The 15590-nt window shown below is 36.7% G+C and overlaps 1 protein-coding gene across 5 annotated transcripts in view; it reads right to left on the minus strand.

The window, feature by feature from the left end:
* The window catches only part of LNPK (lunapark, ER junction formation factor), a 67195-nt gene that overhangs the window by 9373 nt on the left and 42232 nt on the right, over positions 1-15590 (minus strand). For all 5 annotated transcript variants that reach the window (XM_081949594.1, XM_081949596.1, XM_081949595.1 and 2 more), the window contains exons 7-11: positions 15091-15174; positions 14959-15010; positions 13059-13286; positions 5193-5298; positions 3792-3862 (exon numbers count right to left, since the gene is read on the minus strand). In XM_081949594.1, coding sequence (XP_081805720.1) covers positions 3792-3862; positions 5193-5298; positions 13059-13286; positions 14959-15010; positions 15091-15174 — 541 coding nt within the window. The remainder of the gene's footprint in view (positions 1-3791; positions 3863-5192; positions 5299-13058; positions 13287-14958; positions 15011-15090; positions 15175-15590) is intronic.

The following is a 15590-nucleotide window of genomic DNA, read 5'->3' on the forward strand; positions in this document are numbered from 1 at the left end:
CACCATTTAAAGATTACAAATTCCAGTTTCAATTTCAAATCAGCGAATCATTGCTCACACTATTAGGCTTTGTCACCAGCCAACCGAGTGTACCAGTAGGAACAGGAGAAACTTTTGACTTCCTGCTGGCTTTCTCATTGACTTTGCTTGTGGGAAGCTGGCAGGGAACATCAAAAATCACTCTTCCTCCTCCTCGGCTCAACTTAAGAACTGCCTGCCACTTTACCGGGGGGGGGGGGGGGGAGGACGGGGGACAAAGAGAGCCAGAGACCATGAGAAAAACTGTACCCCCACTCCCCATCCCAGTCCCCATCTCAACATGTCCCTAACATCCCTTCTGTCCATGGTAGAAGAGGAGTTAGCTGTCAACTGCTAGCACTCTCCAGCTAACCTTACCTCACCATCAGGCATTCAAGTCACTTCCTCATCCTTCTCTCACTGCCCACCGCTATTAAGATATTTCAAATTTCCTCCTCAGTTCCAAAATAACCAATTTGCCTGTCAGATCTTGCCACCATCCAACTGCGTGCAGGGACCGAGGGAGGTAGGAAAGATGGGCAGGCCTACAGTCCTACCATCTTACCTTGTACCATGCAACCTAGACTTTCTAGGAAGTGTAGCCAGAAGCAGTGGTGGCACTAAAGGGGCCACAACTTTCGCAAGTTTCTTTTCCATAGGAGTTGTGGGGTTCCAGCATTCTGTAAGTTAGCCCATCTGAGTTATCTTGGTTCAATAATTGTTGCCCGATACTTTCCAATTTTGCCCAACTGAAGGGTATGGATTCCATGAATGAAAAGAAGGACAAGGGAATCTTAAAGCAGCTTTGGGGCCTCATTTACCTACTGTTTTAACCAGTTTGCCTCTGCTAAGCCATTTGTATAGAAGATGAGCACAGGCGTATGTCTGGAGGCCACCGCTTTAATAAACCATCTATCTAATGAAATATTGACTCAGTAAAGATTCTTTTATCAGTATTCTCCGCTAGTCGTTGGCTGAAGTCCCAACAGAGGGAAGAAATAGGTAAGCAGTTACAATTTAACTGATCTATCTTTAAATTTAAAAGTTATGCATCTCTTCTCGTTAAAGCTCTGCAAATAGAGGGAAAGAGTAAAATAGGAATGATACTAGGCAGAGGGAGCTATCTTGATGACAGAAGCATAGTGATGAAGAGGACAAATGGCTTGATTAGAGGCCTGGTGCTTTTTGTCCCAAGAAATAGCTGCTGCTTCATTCAGAAAACCCTATTCTGTTTCTAGCTTACCTCCCAAATGTATACCAATTACTGTTGCCTGTATTTTGAACTTCAAGGGGGGGAAAGATGCAATCTACTTAATAGGGGTTTTCCCCATAGTTTGAAAATTTTAAGACTTAAACAGTAAAAGCTACTTTGTAGGACAAGTGCACTGATCAATCTTTATATGTTAAATTTCAATTGGATGTGGTAGAAAGGGAATTATGTGATCTATTGAGACAATAGCAGACAATAAAGACATGAGGCTAAAAGATCATTATATGAAGTTATTTTAAGATGACTTAAATTAGTAAGTCAACATTCTTCATCAACAGATCTACTGCTATATTTATATTGCTCACATAAAAGCTGAGTCAACAAAGGATCTACGTTTTTTTAATGGCTTGAAATGTTGTCTACTGAAGAAAAACTCATCTGTTTTGTCTTCTTGATTAAAGAAGAGCAAAATCAGATCTTGAAGACAACAAATAATGTATTCACATTCTGTAGCTTTATAGTTTTAGGTTTAGATTCAAATCGGAGTGTTTGTGGGGGTATTGATACTAGGCATGTGGGAATCACGCGTAATAGATTTCTCTTCAAGTAGGTCTGTTATGCAAAAATTCAGAACATAAATTGAATCTGCAAGTATCCATCTAAAAATGTTTCCAAGCTAAGAATTATGCTCAAAAAGTACATATTTGGGGAAATCAAAATGGACTATATGTAATATTTACTTGAAATGAAAATATCCATTTTAGTGGTATCTGCAAGTATCCATCTAAACTTGTTTCCAAGCTAAAAATTATACTCAAAAATTACCTATTTGGGGAAATCAAAATAGACTGTATGTAATATTTACATGACATGAAAATAACCATTTCAGTGATTAAGAACATTTCAAAATGTATTGCCCATTTGATAAAATGAAAATTGTTATCAAAAGGTAGATGAGAATGTGTGTATGTTGTGTGTGTATACTATATACAAAATGAATATGAAAATAATATAAAAACTAACATCTTTATGTGAACCATATATATCTTGTTTCAATTAGATATTTTAAAGAGATTAATAAGATACTGGTTATTTTTATTTTAATAAGATACTGGTTTATTTTATGGAAGATTCAATACCCAGGATCTCTTTGTTGGGATTATATATATTTTATAATAATGATGATGGCATATCATGATGTTATACAAGAACATTATCATTATTTACTAACTTCTGTTTTGTATAGTTTTTTACAGTAGAGCACCTTTTGATAGTTGTCTATAGCTGTATATTGTTTATATATAATGCTACATATTACAATCAGTGCCTTTCAGGAAATACAGTATTATTTGTAATCTTTTTGAAACTTAATAACTTTTAAAAGTTAAAAATACACATTTTTTTAGATTACAGATTACAGATTATCAATATGCTTTTAGGACAAATTATCAATTCAATCATACAAGCAGTAGTGTTTGATAAATTCTATCAATCACAATAAACCTTATTTTTTTAAAAAATGAGGAAAAACTGAAATTGATATGGACTCAACAATACGTTTATTCACAAATCTTTTAGTATGCATATAGATTCTGAATATTTCTAAAATATTAAATTTTAGTTTCCAAGCATTGCTGTTAATATTTCATGAATCAAAGAGTTTTTTTAGATAAAGTTGGGAAAATACTATGTCATATATTCCTGGAAAAATACCGCTTATCCCAAACCAAAGAGTTACAGCAAGGAAGCAAATGTCAGCCTATAAAATTTAATATGTTATTTATATGCAGAGTATACCTGATACAAACTAATAAGCTTACATCAATGTAGCTGAAAAAGAAATCTGTTGGAAAAGTCAATATTTTGGCTGTACATGCACAGAGAATGAGGGTGTATTTCAACAAAATATTCTGGTACCTTGATAGCACAGGAACATCATAAATGCATTGATTATTGTCTTGAACATATTCACAAAGCTAAGAGCACATGGGAGGGTACATCCACATAAAAGACAAAAGATCCTGTATCTGCATTATTTGCATGCTGATTTGTGTTTGCTGATAAGAAGCAAAACTAACCCCTCTGTTCACGGAAGGCTATGCTTACCTTAAAATACTAATATAAAATTAAAGTATAGCCCTGGAGCCTGCCCCTGCTTCATTTCTATTGTTTTCCACCAATACTGGCAAAATAGGGGCCTAAAACTTCAAAACATTTCAGGGAATTATTTATACCAAAATAGTCTTAAGAGTACAAATAAGAAACTATATTTCTACAGCCAGCTTGGATACCTGCAGGTCCCAGAAAAACTGCCTCCTCCAATCAGGTGCCTTCCAGATAGATTTGACTCCTACTCCCCCAAACAGTGTGACAAATATTTATGTGCATGGTGAATTATTAGTTTTGTTTAAGCTTTTCTTTAAAAAAATAACCAATTTCAATAACTTTTAGATCACAGAACAAAGTTTTTAATCTAAGGGAAAAACCAATATGGTATATAAATATAAGCCTAAGTGCACCTTGGTTAGAACTGAAATAGCGGACTAAATAGATTTGTTCTTACCAATATATTCAAATTCTTCCTTCAAAGCCATCCCATTATGTGAGAAACACTGCTGGCATATCAGGGCATATCTAAAGAAAGGATCAGAGCCAAAATTATCAGTTTAACAATTCAAGTAGTCTCACATCAGACAGCATTAAAATTCAGAAATATGTTTATCCCCATGTGTCCTCTAACTTGCACCTGATCTCTGGACTCCACTCCACAATGTCTGCATATTTAGTATAATATCTGAAGGAAACTCAAGTGCCCATTCCTTCCTCATCATTTCCTGCCTTTAATTCATGTGTGCAGATGACAAAATAGGATGCTGAATAGATTGTTTTATAAATATAGAATAATAATTGCAAATTCCAGGGAAATATTTTTAGTGTGGGATCTGCAATTTGGTTTCTTAAGTATCATTATTTTGAACTCTCATACTCATGCCACAATGCTAATTTTTGTAAAGGCTTATACTAAGCAATCGTTGACATATCTGGCCTCATCAGTTACATATAATTACAATTTGTGACTATTCTTCTCAGATTAAAAAAAAACTGCTGTGAAACTATTTACATATATTATTAGAAAGACACACAATGGCTGCAATCAAATTAAAGTTAATTGAATTCAGTACCATTGACTTCTGACTAGGTATACAGGTAGTTGTCACTTAACTATCATAACTGGAACGGGAATTTATCGCTAAGCAGTGCAGTCATAAAGCACAAGGTTATGTAACCGCACTGCTTTGCGATGGAAATTCCAGTTGCCATCATTATGCAAATCAGTGAGTCATTAAGCGAGAACGTCACGTGGTTATCATGTGAGACCTCCTGCCAGTTTCACCATTGACTTTGCTTGTCAGAAACCAGCCAGAAAGGTTGCAAATGATGATCATAGGACCATGAAATGCTGTGACATTTTAATTACAAGCCAGATGCCTGGATTACAAATACATGGTCGTAGAGACAATGGAAGTGCTCTAAGTACCAGGACCAGCTGTAACTGCCACTCACTCAGCACCATTGTACGTTCAAACATCGCTAAACCATTGTTTTGTTAAGCAAGAACCATCTGTACAGTATCTATGTTGACACTGTAAGGAGCCTGATTCCACATGGCTTTCTTTACTTTCCCTAATTTATGCAAGAGACAACAAAACCAAGGAGAAAAACCACAATATCTGTCGTTTAGCAGAGTGCAATCTATTGGAGCACCAATCTAGAGGCTCTCTGTAAATCTGGGTCTCAATCCCCAGAATTTTCAATAATGGGCATGGTGGCGAGGGAATTAAGGAATTTAATTGAAGAACTGAAGGAGTCTCAGGGACATTTCAAATGGCGTAGGCAGACATAGACCGCTACTATATCATGCCATGGCTATAAAATTCATTTATTGTAATGAGCAACATTTTACCTGTTCTGTGGACCATCTCCAACTAAATATTCAACAATTCTATCTAAGGCTCCCCTCTCTCGAGGAAGAATAGGTCTTGCCAACGGAGGTCCTGGAGGATGAAGGCCTGGAAGACAAAAGTAGCTTTCAATCTAATATAACTTCACTAGAAATAAAAATGTTTCAGCCCATGTGACACACACGGTAGGAAAATGGCTCATACATATTCTAGAAATTACATTATATCCAGAGGTGTGTTGCTACAGATTTGCACCGGTTCAGGACAACCAGTAGTGGAAAATACGACTGGGTCACCAAACCAGTAGGGATGGCAGGCTCACCACACCCCTGAATCGGTTCCCCAGGCACCGCAGCATGCATTTGTGACATTTTTAATGTCCTGCGCATGCACAGACCTATTTACAGGCAACTGCGCATGTCTGCTCGCTTTGCGCGCGTGCATCGAACCGGCAGAAATCGAACCCTGATCATATCCCACTGTACTGGCCTTTCCAGGAAGAATGGATAATGTTCCGATTTAAGGTCTTAAAGAGTAGCTGACAATCGGTGCCAACAATACTGAGCTAGATGGACCTATGGTCACTTCCTTATTGTTAATTATGGGAAACAGCCCCTGGAACAGGAAGAAGCTACATAGAAAGGAGTCAGTTTTAGCTCTGTCAGCAAACAAGAATTCAGAGCAGAAAAAACAACATGCACTGAAGAACTGCAACTGCTTTTGACCATGCCTCAGGTGAATGCTTTTATTTTGGCATCTATTTCTGCCTAAACAGTACTACATTAGAATCACTGCCAGGTGACAATTGCTCCCCAATATTATCATAGGAGGTAGTCCAGCCATCATTGACAAGATCCCCATAAGGATGCAAAGAGCGCTCTCTCTCTCTCTCGCCTATCCAGAAGGATGCTATGCTTGAAGACTCCATTCCCTCCTACTCCAAGGCAAATCTTAATGACAGACTAAAGTATTTTTCTTCTCCTAAGTATTTTATAAATAACTTTTATTTTTAACTGCCCGTATTAGACTAGTAGCTTTTACATATTCTTATTTCCCTCCCTAGAGTATTTATTATTGTGTTCTACTGTTTTAGTGATTTTAATATGCAGCTCATCTTCTAGTCAGCCTGAAGAACTTGGTTTATAGGGTCAAATAAAACATAATTATTTTTAATATTAACAAACAACCTCAGCATATTTATAAATCCCTGCTTTCAACTTCCATTTCAGTGTCACACTCCAATGCAGTGATGGTTTTAAACTTGGGGATTTTTTTAAATCAGAAAGCCTAGCTCACAAATGAATGTTTCATTAACGAATACCTTAATATTTAAAGTATAGCTGTCCTCTCTTTTTTTTAAAAAAAAAAGCAAGAATGTACTTAAGTACATTAGATCAGTTCAAGATCTGCCTACTCTAGTACTTTTTTTAAAAAAATCAAGCAACAATTAGGTATCAAAAATGTATAAGTTAATTCAGAAAGGAAGAGGCTTAATTTACCATTGTTACCATTATGCTCCACAGAATGGCTCAGCTGTTGAGGATTGGCAAAACATGCTGTGCTCTGATAATCAAACTGTAATGTCATCAAGAGTGTCCTCAAGCATCTTATTTAGAGGTGAAGGATGGCTATTATCCATGCCTTGTAGGAGGAGGTGCTGCTCTCTAAAGGACGTGGTTTTGGGTACAATCTGCCTTAACTACTTGTCCCAAAGGACTACCAGCTCTAGCGTAACACATACAACATACACAGTTTTAAATGGAAGCCCGATAGTTTTCAAACTAGAGACTGAGCCAGGATGGTGCACAAGCCTGTGGCAATTATGAGTAAGCTGACCGATTATACGATTGTATCACAGCGGCCAGTTGATTCACCGGATTTGGCATTGATTACTAGTCGGGCCCCACCCAGGGGCCTAGGACGTCGTAACGTATTTTCGTAATATACGTGCAGATCCAAGCACTGCAGCTTTTTGCATTTGACTGATGGTGATTTTGTCAAGTTTTAACTGTTTTAAATGTAATTCCAGTGCTTTTGGAATAGCACCCAGTGTGCCGATTACCACTGGAATTACCACTGCTGGTTTGTGCCATAATCGTTGGATTTCAATTTTTAAGTCCTGGTATTTCGCGACTTTTTCATGTTCCTTCTCCTCAACCCTGCCATCACCTGGTATTGCGATGTCTATGATTGTAACCTTCTTTTTCTCAACCAGTGTGATGTCTGGTGTGTTATGCGCTAGTATTTTGTCTGTTTGTATACGAAAATCCCACAGGATCTTGACCATCTGATTTTCGGTGACTTTTTCAGGCTTATGTTCCCACCAGTTTGTTGTTGTTTTAATATTATAATTTTTGCACAAATCCCAGTGGATCATTTGTGCTACTGAATTGTGCCGCAATTTATAATCTGTCTGTGCGATTTTTTTACAGCAGCTGAGTATGTGGTCAACAGTTTCATCAACTTCTTTGCAGAGTCTGCATTTGGCATCATCAGAGGATTTTTCGATTTTGGCCTTAATGGCATTTGTTCGGATAGCTTGTTGTTGTTGTTGTTGTTGTTGTTGTTGTTGTTGTAATAATAATAATAATTATTATTATTATTATTTGCCATTAAGGCCAAAATCAAAAAATCCTCTGATGATGCCAAATGCAGACTCTGCAAAGAAGTTGATGAAACTGTTGACCACATACTCAGCTGCTGTAAAAAAATCACGCAAACTGATTGTAAATTGCGGCACAATTCAGTAGCACAAATGATCCACTGGAATTTGTGCAAAAATTATAATATTAAAACAACAACAAACTGGTGGGAACATAAGCCTGAAAAAGTCACTGAAAATCAGATGGTCAAGATCCTATGGGATTTTCGTATTCAAACAGACAAAATACTAGCGCATAACACACCAGACATCACACTGGTTGAGAAAAATAAGGTCACAATCATAGACAATGCAATACCAGGTGATAGCAGGGTCGATGAGAAGGAACATGAAAAAATCGCGAAATACCAGGACTTAAAAATTGAAATTCAACAATTATGGCACAAACCAGCAGTGGTAATTCCAGTGGTAATCGGCACACTGGATGCTATTCCAAAAGCACTGGAATTACATTTAAAACAGTTAAAACTTGACAAAATCACCATCAGTCAAATGCAAAAAGCTGCACTGCTTGGATCTGCACGTATATTACGAAATTACGTTACGACGTCCTAGGCCCCTGGGTGGGGCCCGACTAGTAATCAATGCCAAATCCAGCGAAACAACTGGCCGCTGTGATACAATCGTATAATAATATGTTAATCTTTGGTGAGATTCACAGCCTTCGGGGCTGGTTGGTAGCTCAACAGCTTGAGTCCTAACCAAGGACCTAGGAACTGTTAAGGTAATGTCGGAGGATATAAGTTGTTCCAAGTAGGGTGATTTTTTGTAGAGTCAGAATGTTCAAGTCAGGTAAATTTAGAATTTTCAAATAGCGAGGCAGCCCTTTAGGTATTGCTCCAAGGGCTCCAATTACAATTGGAACAACGCATGATTTCTTTTTCCACAGTCGTTCAACCTCAATTTGCAAGTATTTGTGATTTTTTTTCTTGCTGTTTATCTTCAATTCTTTCATCACCAGGTATTGCAATGTCAATGAACAATACTTTTTTATTTTCAATTATTGTTATGTCAGGTGTGTTGTAGGCCAAGTGCCTGTCTGTCTGGATTCTGAAGTCCCACAAGATCTTGACTTTCTCATTCTCTAAAACCTTCACAACCTGATGGTCCCAGTGGTTTTTGCTGTACTCAAATCCAAACTTTTGGCACAATTTCCAGTGAATAATCTTAGCAACATGGTCATGGCGTTGTAGGTAGTCAGTTTGTGAAATTTTCCTCCACCCACTGATCAACTGGTCGACTGTCTCATCTTTCTCATTACAGAGGCGACATTTGCTGTTGGTGGTAACATGTTGAATTTTTGCCTTCATGCAGTTTGTGGCTAAGGCTTGTTCTTGAGCTGCCAAAATAAAGCCTTCTGTTTCTTTTTTCAATACTCCTGATCTTAACCAGTTCCAAGTTAGTTTTTGGTCAGCTTTGCCTTCGATACTTTTCAAGTATTGGCCATGCATAGCTTTGCTTTTCCAATTTTCAGCTCGCTTCTCAATTACTTCTTTCTTATATTCAGCTTTTAACTTAGTTGTCTTTAAAAGGCCTCCTTTATTTACTTCCTTAATCATTGGTTCTTCACTTTTCTGGATGTAATCATTCAAGCTGTGTCTTTCTTCTTCCACAGTCTGCTTTACTTGTAGGAGTCCTTGACCACCCTCTGCTCTTGGTAGATACAATCAGTCAACATCACTTTTAGGGTGCAAAGCATGATTCATTGTCATAAGCTTCCTTGTTTTTCTGTCCAAATTGTCCAGCTCCATCTGGGTCCAGTCAATTATTATACTCTGCGTATCAAATTACAGGTATAGCCCAGGTATTTATGGCTTTTATGATGTTTCCTCCACTCAGTTTGGACTTTTAATATCTTGCGAATTCGTCGAATGTACTTGGCTGAGGTTAATTCCTTGACTTTATTATGCATTAAGTCAGAGGCCTCTAAAATCCCCAAGTACTTGTAGCCTTCTTCTGGTTTTACTGCCTTTATCATTTCTTCATTCTCAAGTTGTATTCCATCATCTTCTAGGACCTTGTCTGCCTTGGTTGCCATTGTTGCACATTTGTCAATTCCAAACTGCGTACCAAATTATTGGCTAAATTATTTTGTGCTTTCAATTAATAAATTCAGTTCAGCTTTTGTTTTACCAAACAGCTTCAAATCGTCCATGTACACCAAGTGTGAAATTTTCAGTCCTTTATTTGCAAGTTGTTGTATGATGATGATGATGATGATGATGATGATGATGATGATGCACATTCTGAATGCAATCTCAACTAGAACTGCCTATTGCAAGATAAAGCCTAGCTATAATTAGGAAGCCTAAAACAAGAGCTCATGTGCCCCAAGAATCTCTCCAGTTACTTGGCACAGTAACAAACCATCTAAGCACACTTCTTATTCTTCATGCTGATATGGACAACGGTAATTAATAGGAACATCAAAAGCAATAATTGTGGGCAGGCTGGCTATTTCTGCAAAGCTGGCAAACTCTCAACTACCTGCTGGTTATTAATTTTTAGACATATGGAAGCTCTGTAATAATACATGTTAAATTGATTCTCCTCCACAAAGTATAATGTAATGAAAAAATGAATGATCTTTTCAAGTTTAAAGCTAATTAAATGCAGTCATATGGACTTTGACTGCTATTTCTCATAAGATAGGAAATTGTAGCTCAAGAAACCTGATTATTTTTTATGCTGCTAAATATGCATTATGTTAAATATTACATATAGTGTTAATGATCAATGAAATTCCTGTACCAATACCATCACCAGTATTGTCATTGTATATGCTACAAAACTGAATTAACTGAGGGTGTTCATTTCCTAATTGCCAAAAGATATACTTAAAATTGATCACATTTAACAATTATCATTAACAATGATTACCATTAATGGATATGGCTCATTTTTAAAAAATGGAAGAGTGCGTTGTTTCTTCCCTCCATTGTTTTAAGTCTTACATCTGTCTGCTAGAGACACCTGAAGGTACCCATACAAAGTAAAGACAAAAAGATTCCACACAGCAACATTATCAACAATTCCCTTCCATTTAAGGTTTTTTCTTGCCTGCCTCAAATGTATCTGACATATCCCCCCCACCCCCAAATCCATGAAAGATAAGCTGCATCCATGTATGGAATGCTGGAAAGAACCAGTTGCTGGATGCCTCCAAAGTAAAGCATAGGTTAGTCTTTGTCTATCACAGACAATCATTAGATCTATCACAGGATCAGTACATCAAATCAGAGAAATAGGGAAATCTTCTATCACTTGCTTATGGCAGAGCTTGATTTTTTAAAATTCAAATCAAAAAATGATTTTATAGTAGGGCAGCAATTGTATTTTACACACACACATAGCAAAATTAGTACTGAATGCTGGAAAAAATCATTGGGAAATAAGAAGCAAGACTACCAATGTGCTGGAAGACAGTGTGTGCTTGGGCTGTCTTCAAAGAATTCACAGTCTACATTTGGGGTTGTGAGAACTGAACCACCACCAAATTAAAACAAATATTTTTTAAAGAACTAAACGTCCCCATTCCAAATCAGCAACAGCCCAAAACAGTGCCAACTAAGCAAATATAAAGTTTCCTGATACATGGCTTCATAATCATTCACTCATCCTGCAAGAGTTCTGCACAGACTCAACTCCTTCCTTTTCCCATTACTGCACCAATGCATTCCCGTGGATACGCAGACTTGCATCTGCTAATTGGCTCCAGTAAAATGATTCCTATTTATAGTAGAATCAAACAAAGAATTAACCCAATCTAAATACTTCTATAGAGGGAGTTCTTGATGGCAAGAACTTGGTATTCAGAAATGTTCTTGCATGAAGTGCTTTCAGTTTATTTCTTCCACAGTAGTATTACATTCTAGCATTCTATATAAAGAACCAAGAATTCCTGTTTAACTTAGCTTCTTTGGTTATAGTCAGCTACTACTTAGCTTGACAACATAAACATGTCTAGATGTGGAGCTGAGTTTATGCAATGTAGGGGAAGACAGGCTTAGACAATGTCATCCACTGTATAGTAAAGTTAATAACTTTGTCTCCAGGATAATCATGTGGAAAATCAAGCATACTGTATACTGGAAGTATGTTACATAAACACAGTTTGAAATTAAACAGAGGACTCAAAGTAGGTCATAATTTAAAGCAAGACAGGCAAATAATAATAGTAATAATAGTAATAATAGTAATAATAGTAATAATAGTAATAATAGTAATAATAGTAATAGTAGTAATAATAGTAATAGTAGTAATAGTAGTAATAATAATAATAATAATAATAATAATAATAATAATAATAATAATAATAATAATAATAATAATAATAATAATACAACAAGATACAGAGTATGTTGAGAGTTGCTTTCTGAACACAAGAAAAATTGGTGCTACATTTTTGGTATTTAGTATGGTTTGGGTAATCATCATGGATTAATTAAAAATACTGCAATGTTTCTGATTTTTTTAATTTTATTGTACACTGAATTGTTTTTTGCTACCTAATTCTACACAGTTTGAGGTAGCCTGTAGATGCTGTTGAATAAATGTACTCATTGTGAAGTTTTATATGCACATCTGAAAAAAGATGCATCTACAAAACAGAAATTTCTGAGTTCAGTTAAATTGAGAGGTCAAATGTTTCAAATAAGATGCTAAGTGATGTTAACTCCTAGTTATCAGCTTGTTATTTTGGAAAGTTCTGCTAACGAGGAAAATCCTTTTCAGTTGCTGAGTATTTTATGCTTTAATCTTTACAGCACTGTATTTTTTGCTTGGAAGAAAAATTTAAATAAATGTCAAAACATGCATTAAAAATATGTCCAGAGCTTTGCATGAAACTGAACGTATTCTGAAAGTGTTTTCTTATGTACCTGATTTATATAAGCCTGGAGCTTGCCTAAAGCAAGAACATAAAAAGGTATGCTATATTGTTGACTACAGAATCCTGCAAAGTTTTATTGCCATTTAAACAAAGAAGCCATAACAGTTAAACGAGCTCAGGCAATACGCTTCGCTATCATAAGGTGCCAGCTGTAAAGAGTTATGGCTAATTGAATATGGAACTCCTGCTTAATCAGATAACTGCTCTTCTATTTCCCAACAAAATACTATTTCCATACTGTCTGAAAATGGCCTGTTTTATTGGTAACTAGAGGAAACAATATAAACTGTAAACAACATTAAGTGCTCTGTTTACCCATTCCAGGCATTGAGGAAGTACGGGACCCAGGATGTCGCGGTAACATATTTGGTGGTGAGGCTGATAACAGAGTTCTCTCCGGAGGTCCCCCGGGTGCTGAAATGTCTCTTGGCAAGCCAGAAGGTGGTGGTGACACTAGACCCATAGCTTTTGGAGATCCCTGTTTTGATGTAACTGGGACAGGTGGAGGCACATTTTCTCGCACTGGGGTCCGATGGCGAAGTTCTGACAGAACATTCATATACTTAATTTAGAGAACAGCATTCCAAGTGATTCAAGAACTGGCAACATATTTATATTAGCCAAAGCAGGAGAAAGTAAGTTGCGTTCCAAAAGTAAGTTAACAGATCAATCTATTCTTGCACTTAATCCTACCACTGTACAAGAGGGTCTCACCTGAACAACAATGAAGCAATGGTGTATCTCTTCGCGTTTTTGAATAAGTGTACAGATGACATAACCTACATTTAAATGCAAATCTCTTATATTCACCCACCCCTATTCAAAATCTACCAAACACAGTGAAATTCTCCTGTGGTTATCAGACTTGATCAGTGTAGAAATAAACAAGGTGCTCCAATTTTTGACTTCAGAAAAATATTGGGTTATTTTTCTGAGTAGATAATGGAACAGTGAGTGAGATGCTATGGTTACATTTTTGTTGGGGAGGGCTGAACAGCAACTTCAAGTCCATGCAAAAAAAGATCAGATACCTAGTTAGTAATGAGTTGTTCGTTATCATAATACCTCTCATTCAAAGGGAAGGGGAGGCTTGTTAAATCATCCTTAATACATAAAACTGCCTTTGGCTCTGAAGGAATTTGCCATAGATAATGAGTTCCAAAGTAGGTGTTGAAATACTGTCAACATGTTGCTCTGCTCTGACCTTGTCATTTTGTTGGTGTGACTGAGGATCAGACAGGAGTCAGCCAATTGAATCAAAACCAGACCAAAATGATAGTTCAGCAGACTCCAACTTGAATACAGTGTGCACATTTGTTACTGATAAAGTATTAAGTCATACAGAATTACAACCATGGGAATATACAAGTTGAGCTAGAATTGCCCTTCCAGCAAAGCTGCAATGAGTAGCTCTGAATTCAGTATCATTATTTATGGCAGGGACCATCTCCTAACAAAATGTTCCTAGTGTAGATAGAACTGCATTAGCACTCAAAGGTCCAGGAATTTATGTTATTTCTGTATCATTTGGGACACAATTCAAATTCTGCCTTGAACTATTCTACTTCAGGCCAACTTATTTTCAAATTTCTGCATCCTATTTAGAGCTCTCTAAGAAAATTATCCATATATACGTTCAAATGACTAGAGGAAAAGGCAGGATGAAAACATATTTCCTCTATGACTTCAAAATACAACCAGCTTTGTCTTATTTCTTTGCCAGATGTATATGAATATTTTTTAAAAATATCATTTCGCTGCTGAAAAGCCAGGAGTCGTCTTTATATTTGTGTGTAACAATTTCTCTTCTGAATTTTGTCAAGTCTATGGACATGTGAAAGGAAAAAATGGCTAATAGAAAAAAGATTTTAAGTCATTTTATTTGCAACCAAAGGGTTTGCTGTTCCTGGAGTCTGAGTTCTTTTGGGATCTAGGGTCAAGCCAGGCAGAAAAACCTAGATTCTTGGATATTTGTGTCCACTAACTTCATGGGTTCACTGTGCGTATTGGAGAGAGAGGGGAATCTTTTGCTTCTTTTAGCCATGCTCCCTTCACTCATTCACAAAGAACCACTCCTACTCTAATTCTAGCTTAGGAACAGATCTTCTTCATGACGGAGCAATGTTTCAAATTATTCAAAACCTCTTGGAATAAACATTACATTGTGTAAATATAATTTTCCTTATGAGAAGCAGCAGTTTCGTAGAGCTATTACCTTGGCCAGGTCTTGGAACTGCAGATGCTCCAGCAGATGGCGGCTCAACATCCTGTCAATTATAATAATATTATAAAGTGTTTTTCTCTATGGTGCATTTTCTAGAAAATTAGTACAGAGATCAGACCCTACCTTTGCCTTCTTGGCTTCTGGATCAAATCTTTCAAGGATTAATTTAGCAGCCTTATATGTTTCTTTTTCCATCACTTCTTCAAGCTAAAAATAAAATTTGGTTCTATTAGTCAAGATAGGCCTCTTTAGATTTTACATTGCATTGCATTTCTTTTAGTGACTAAATTAAGAGTACAACAAAATAACGTTAGCAGAATAGACTGTCCTGCTTCTCCCTCCTCTAAAATCTCATCCATCAAACTTGGGGAATCCCCCAGAATAGGTGAGAGAGAGCATTAAAATGAATGTGGGGGAGATTAGAGCAGTGAGAAGTCCCACAGTTCCAGTCACAGATTGGACCCAGAGAAATCCTGGAATACATGCAATTACAGACATGCATATGTCTGCACTCAGCTGAAACAAAATCTAGCTTCAAAAAGAATTTTCTAACCTCTAGTTGTCTTCAACAGCTTTATTGCAAGGAAACACCAAATATTGCTAATTGTTTACATATAATGAGG

The sequence above is a fragment of the Natrix helvetica genome (assembly GCF_964273705.1).
Source record: "Natrix helvetica genome assembly, chromosome: 1".
In the NCBI taxonomy this organism is placed as follows: Eukaryota; Metazoa; Chordata; class Lepidosauria; order Squamata; family Natricidae; genus Natrix; species Natrix helvetica.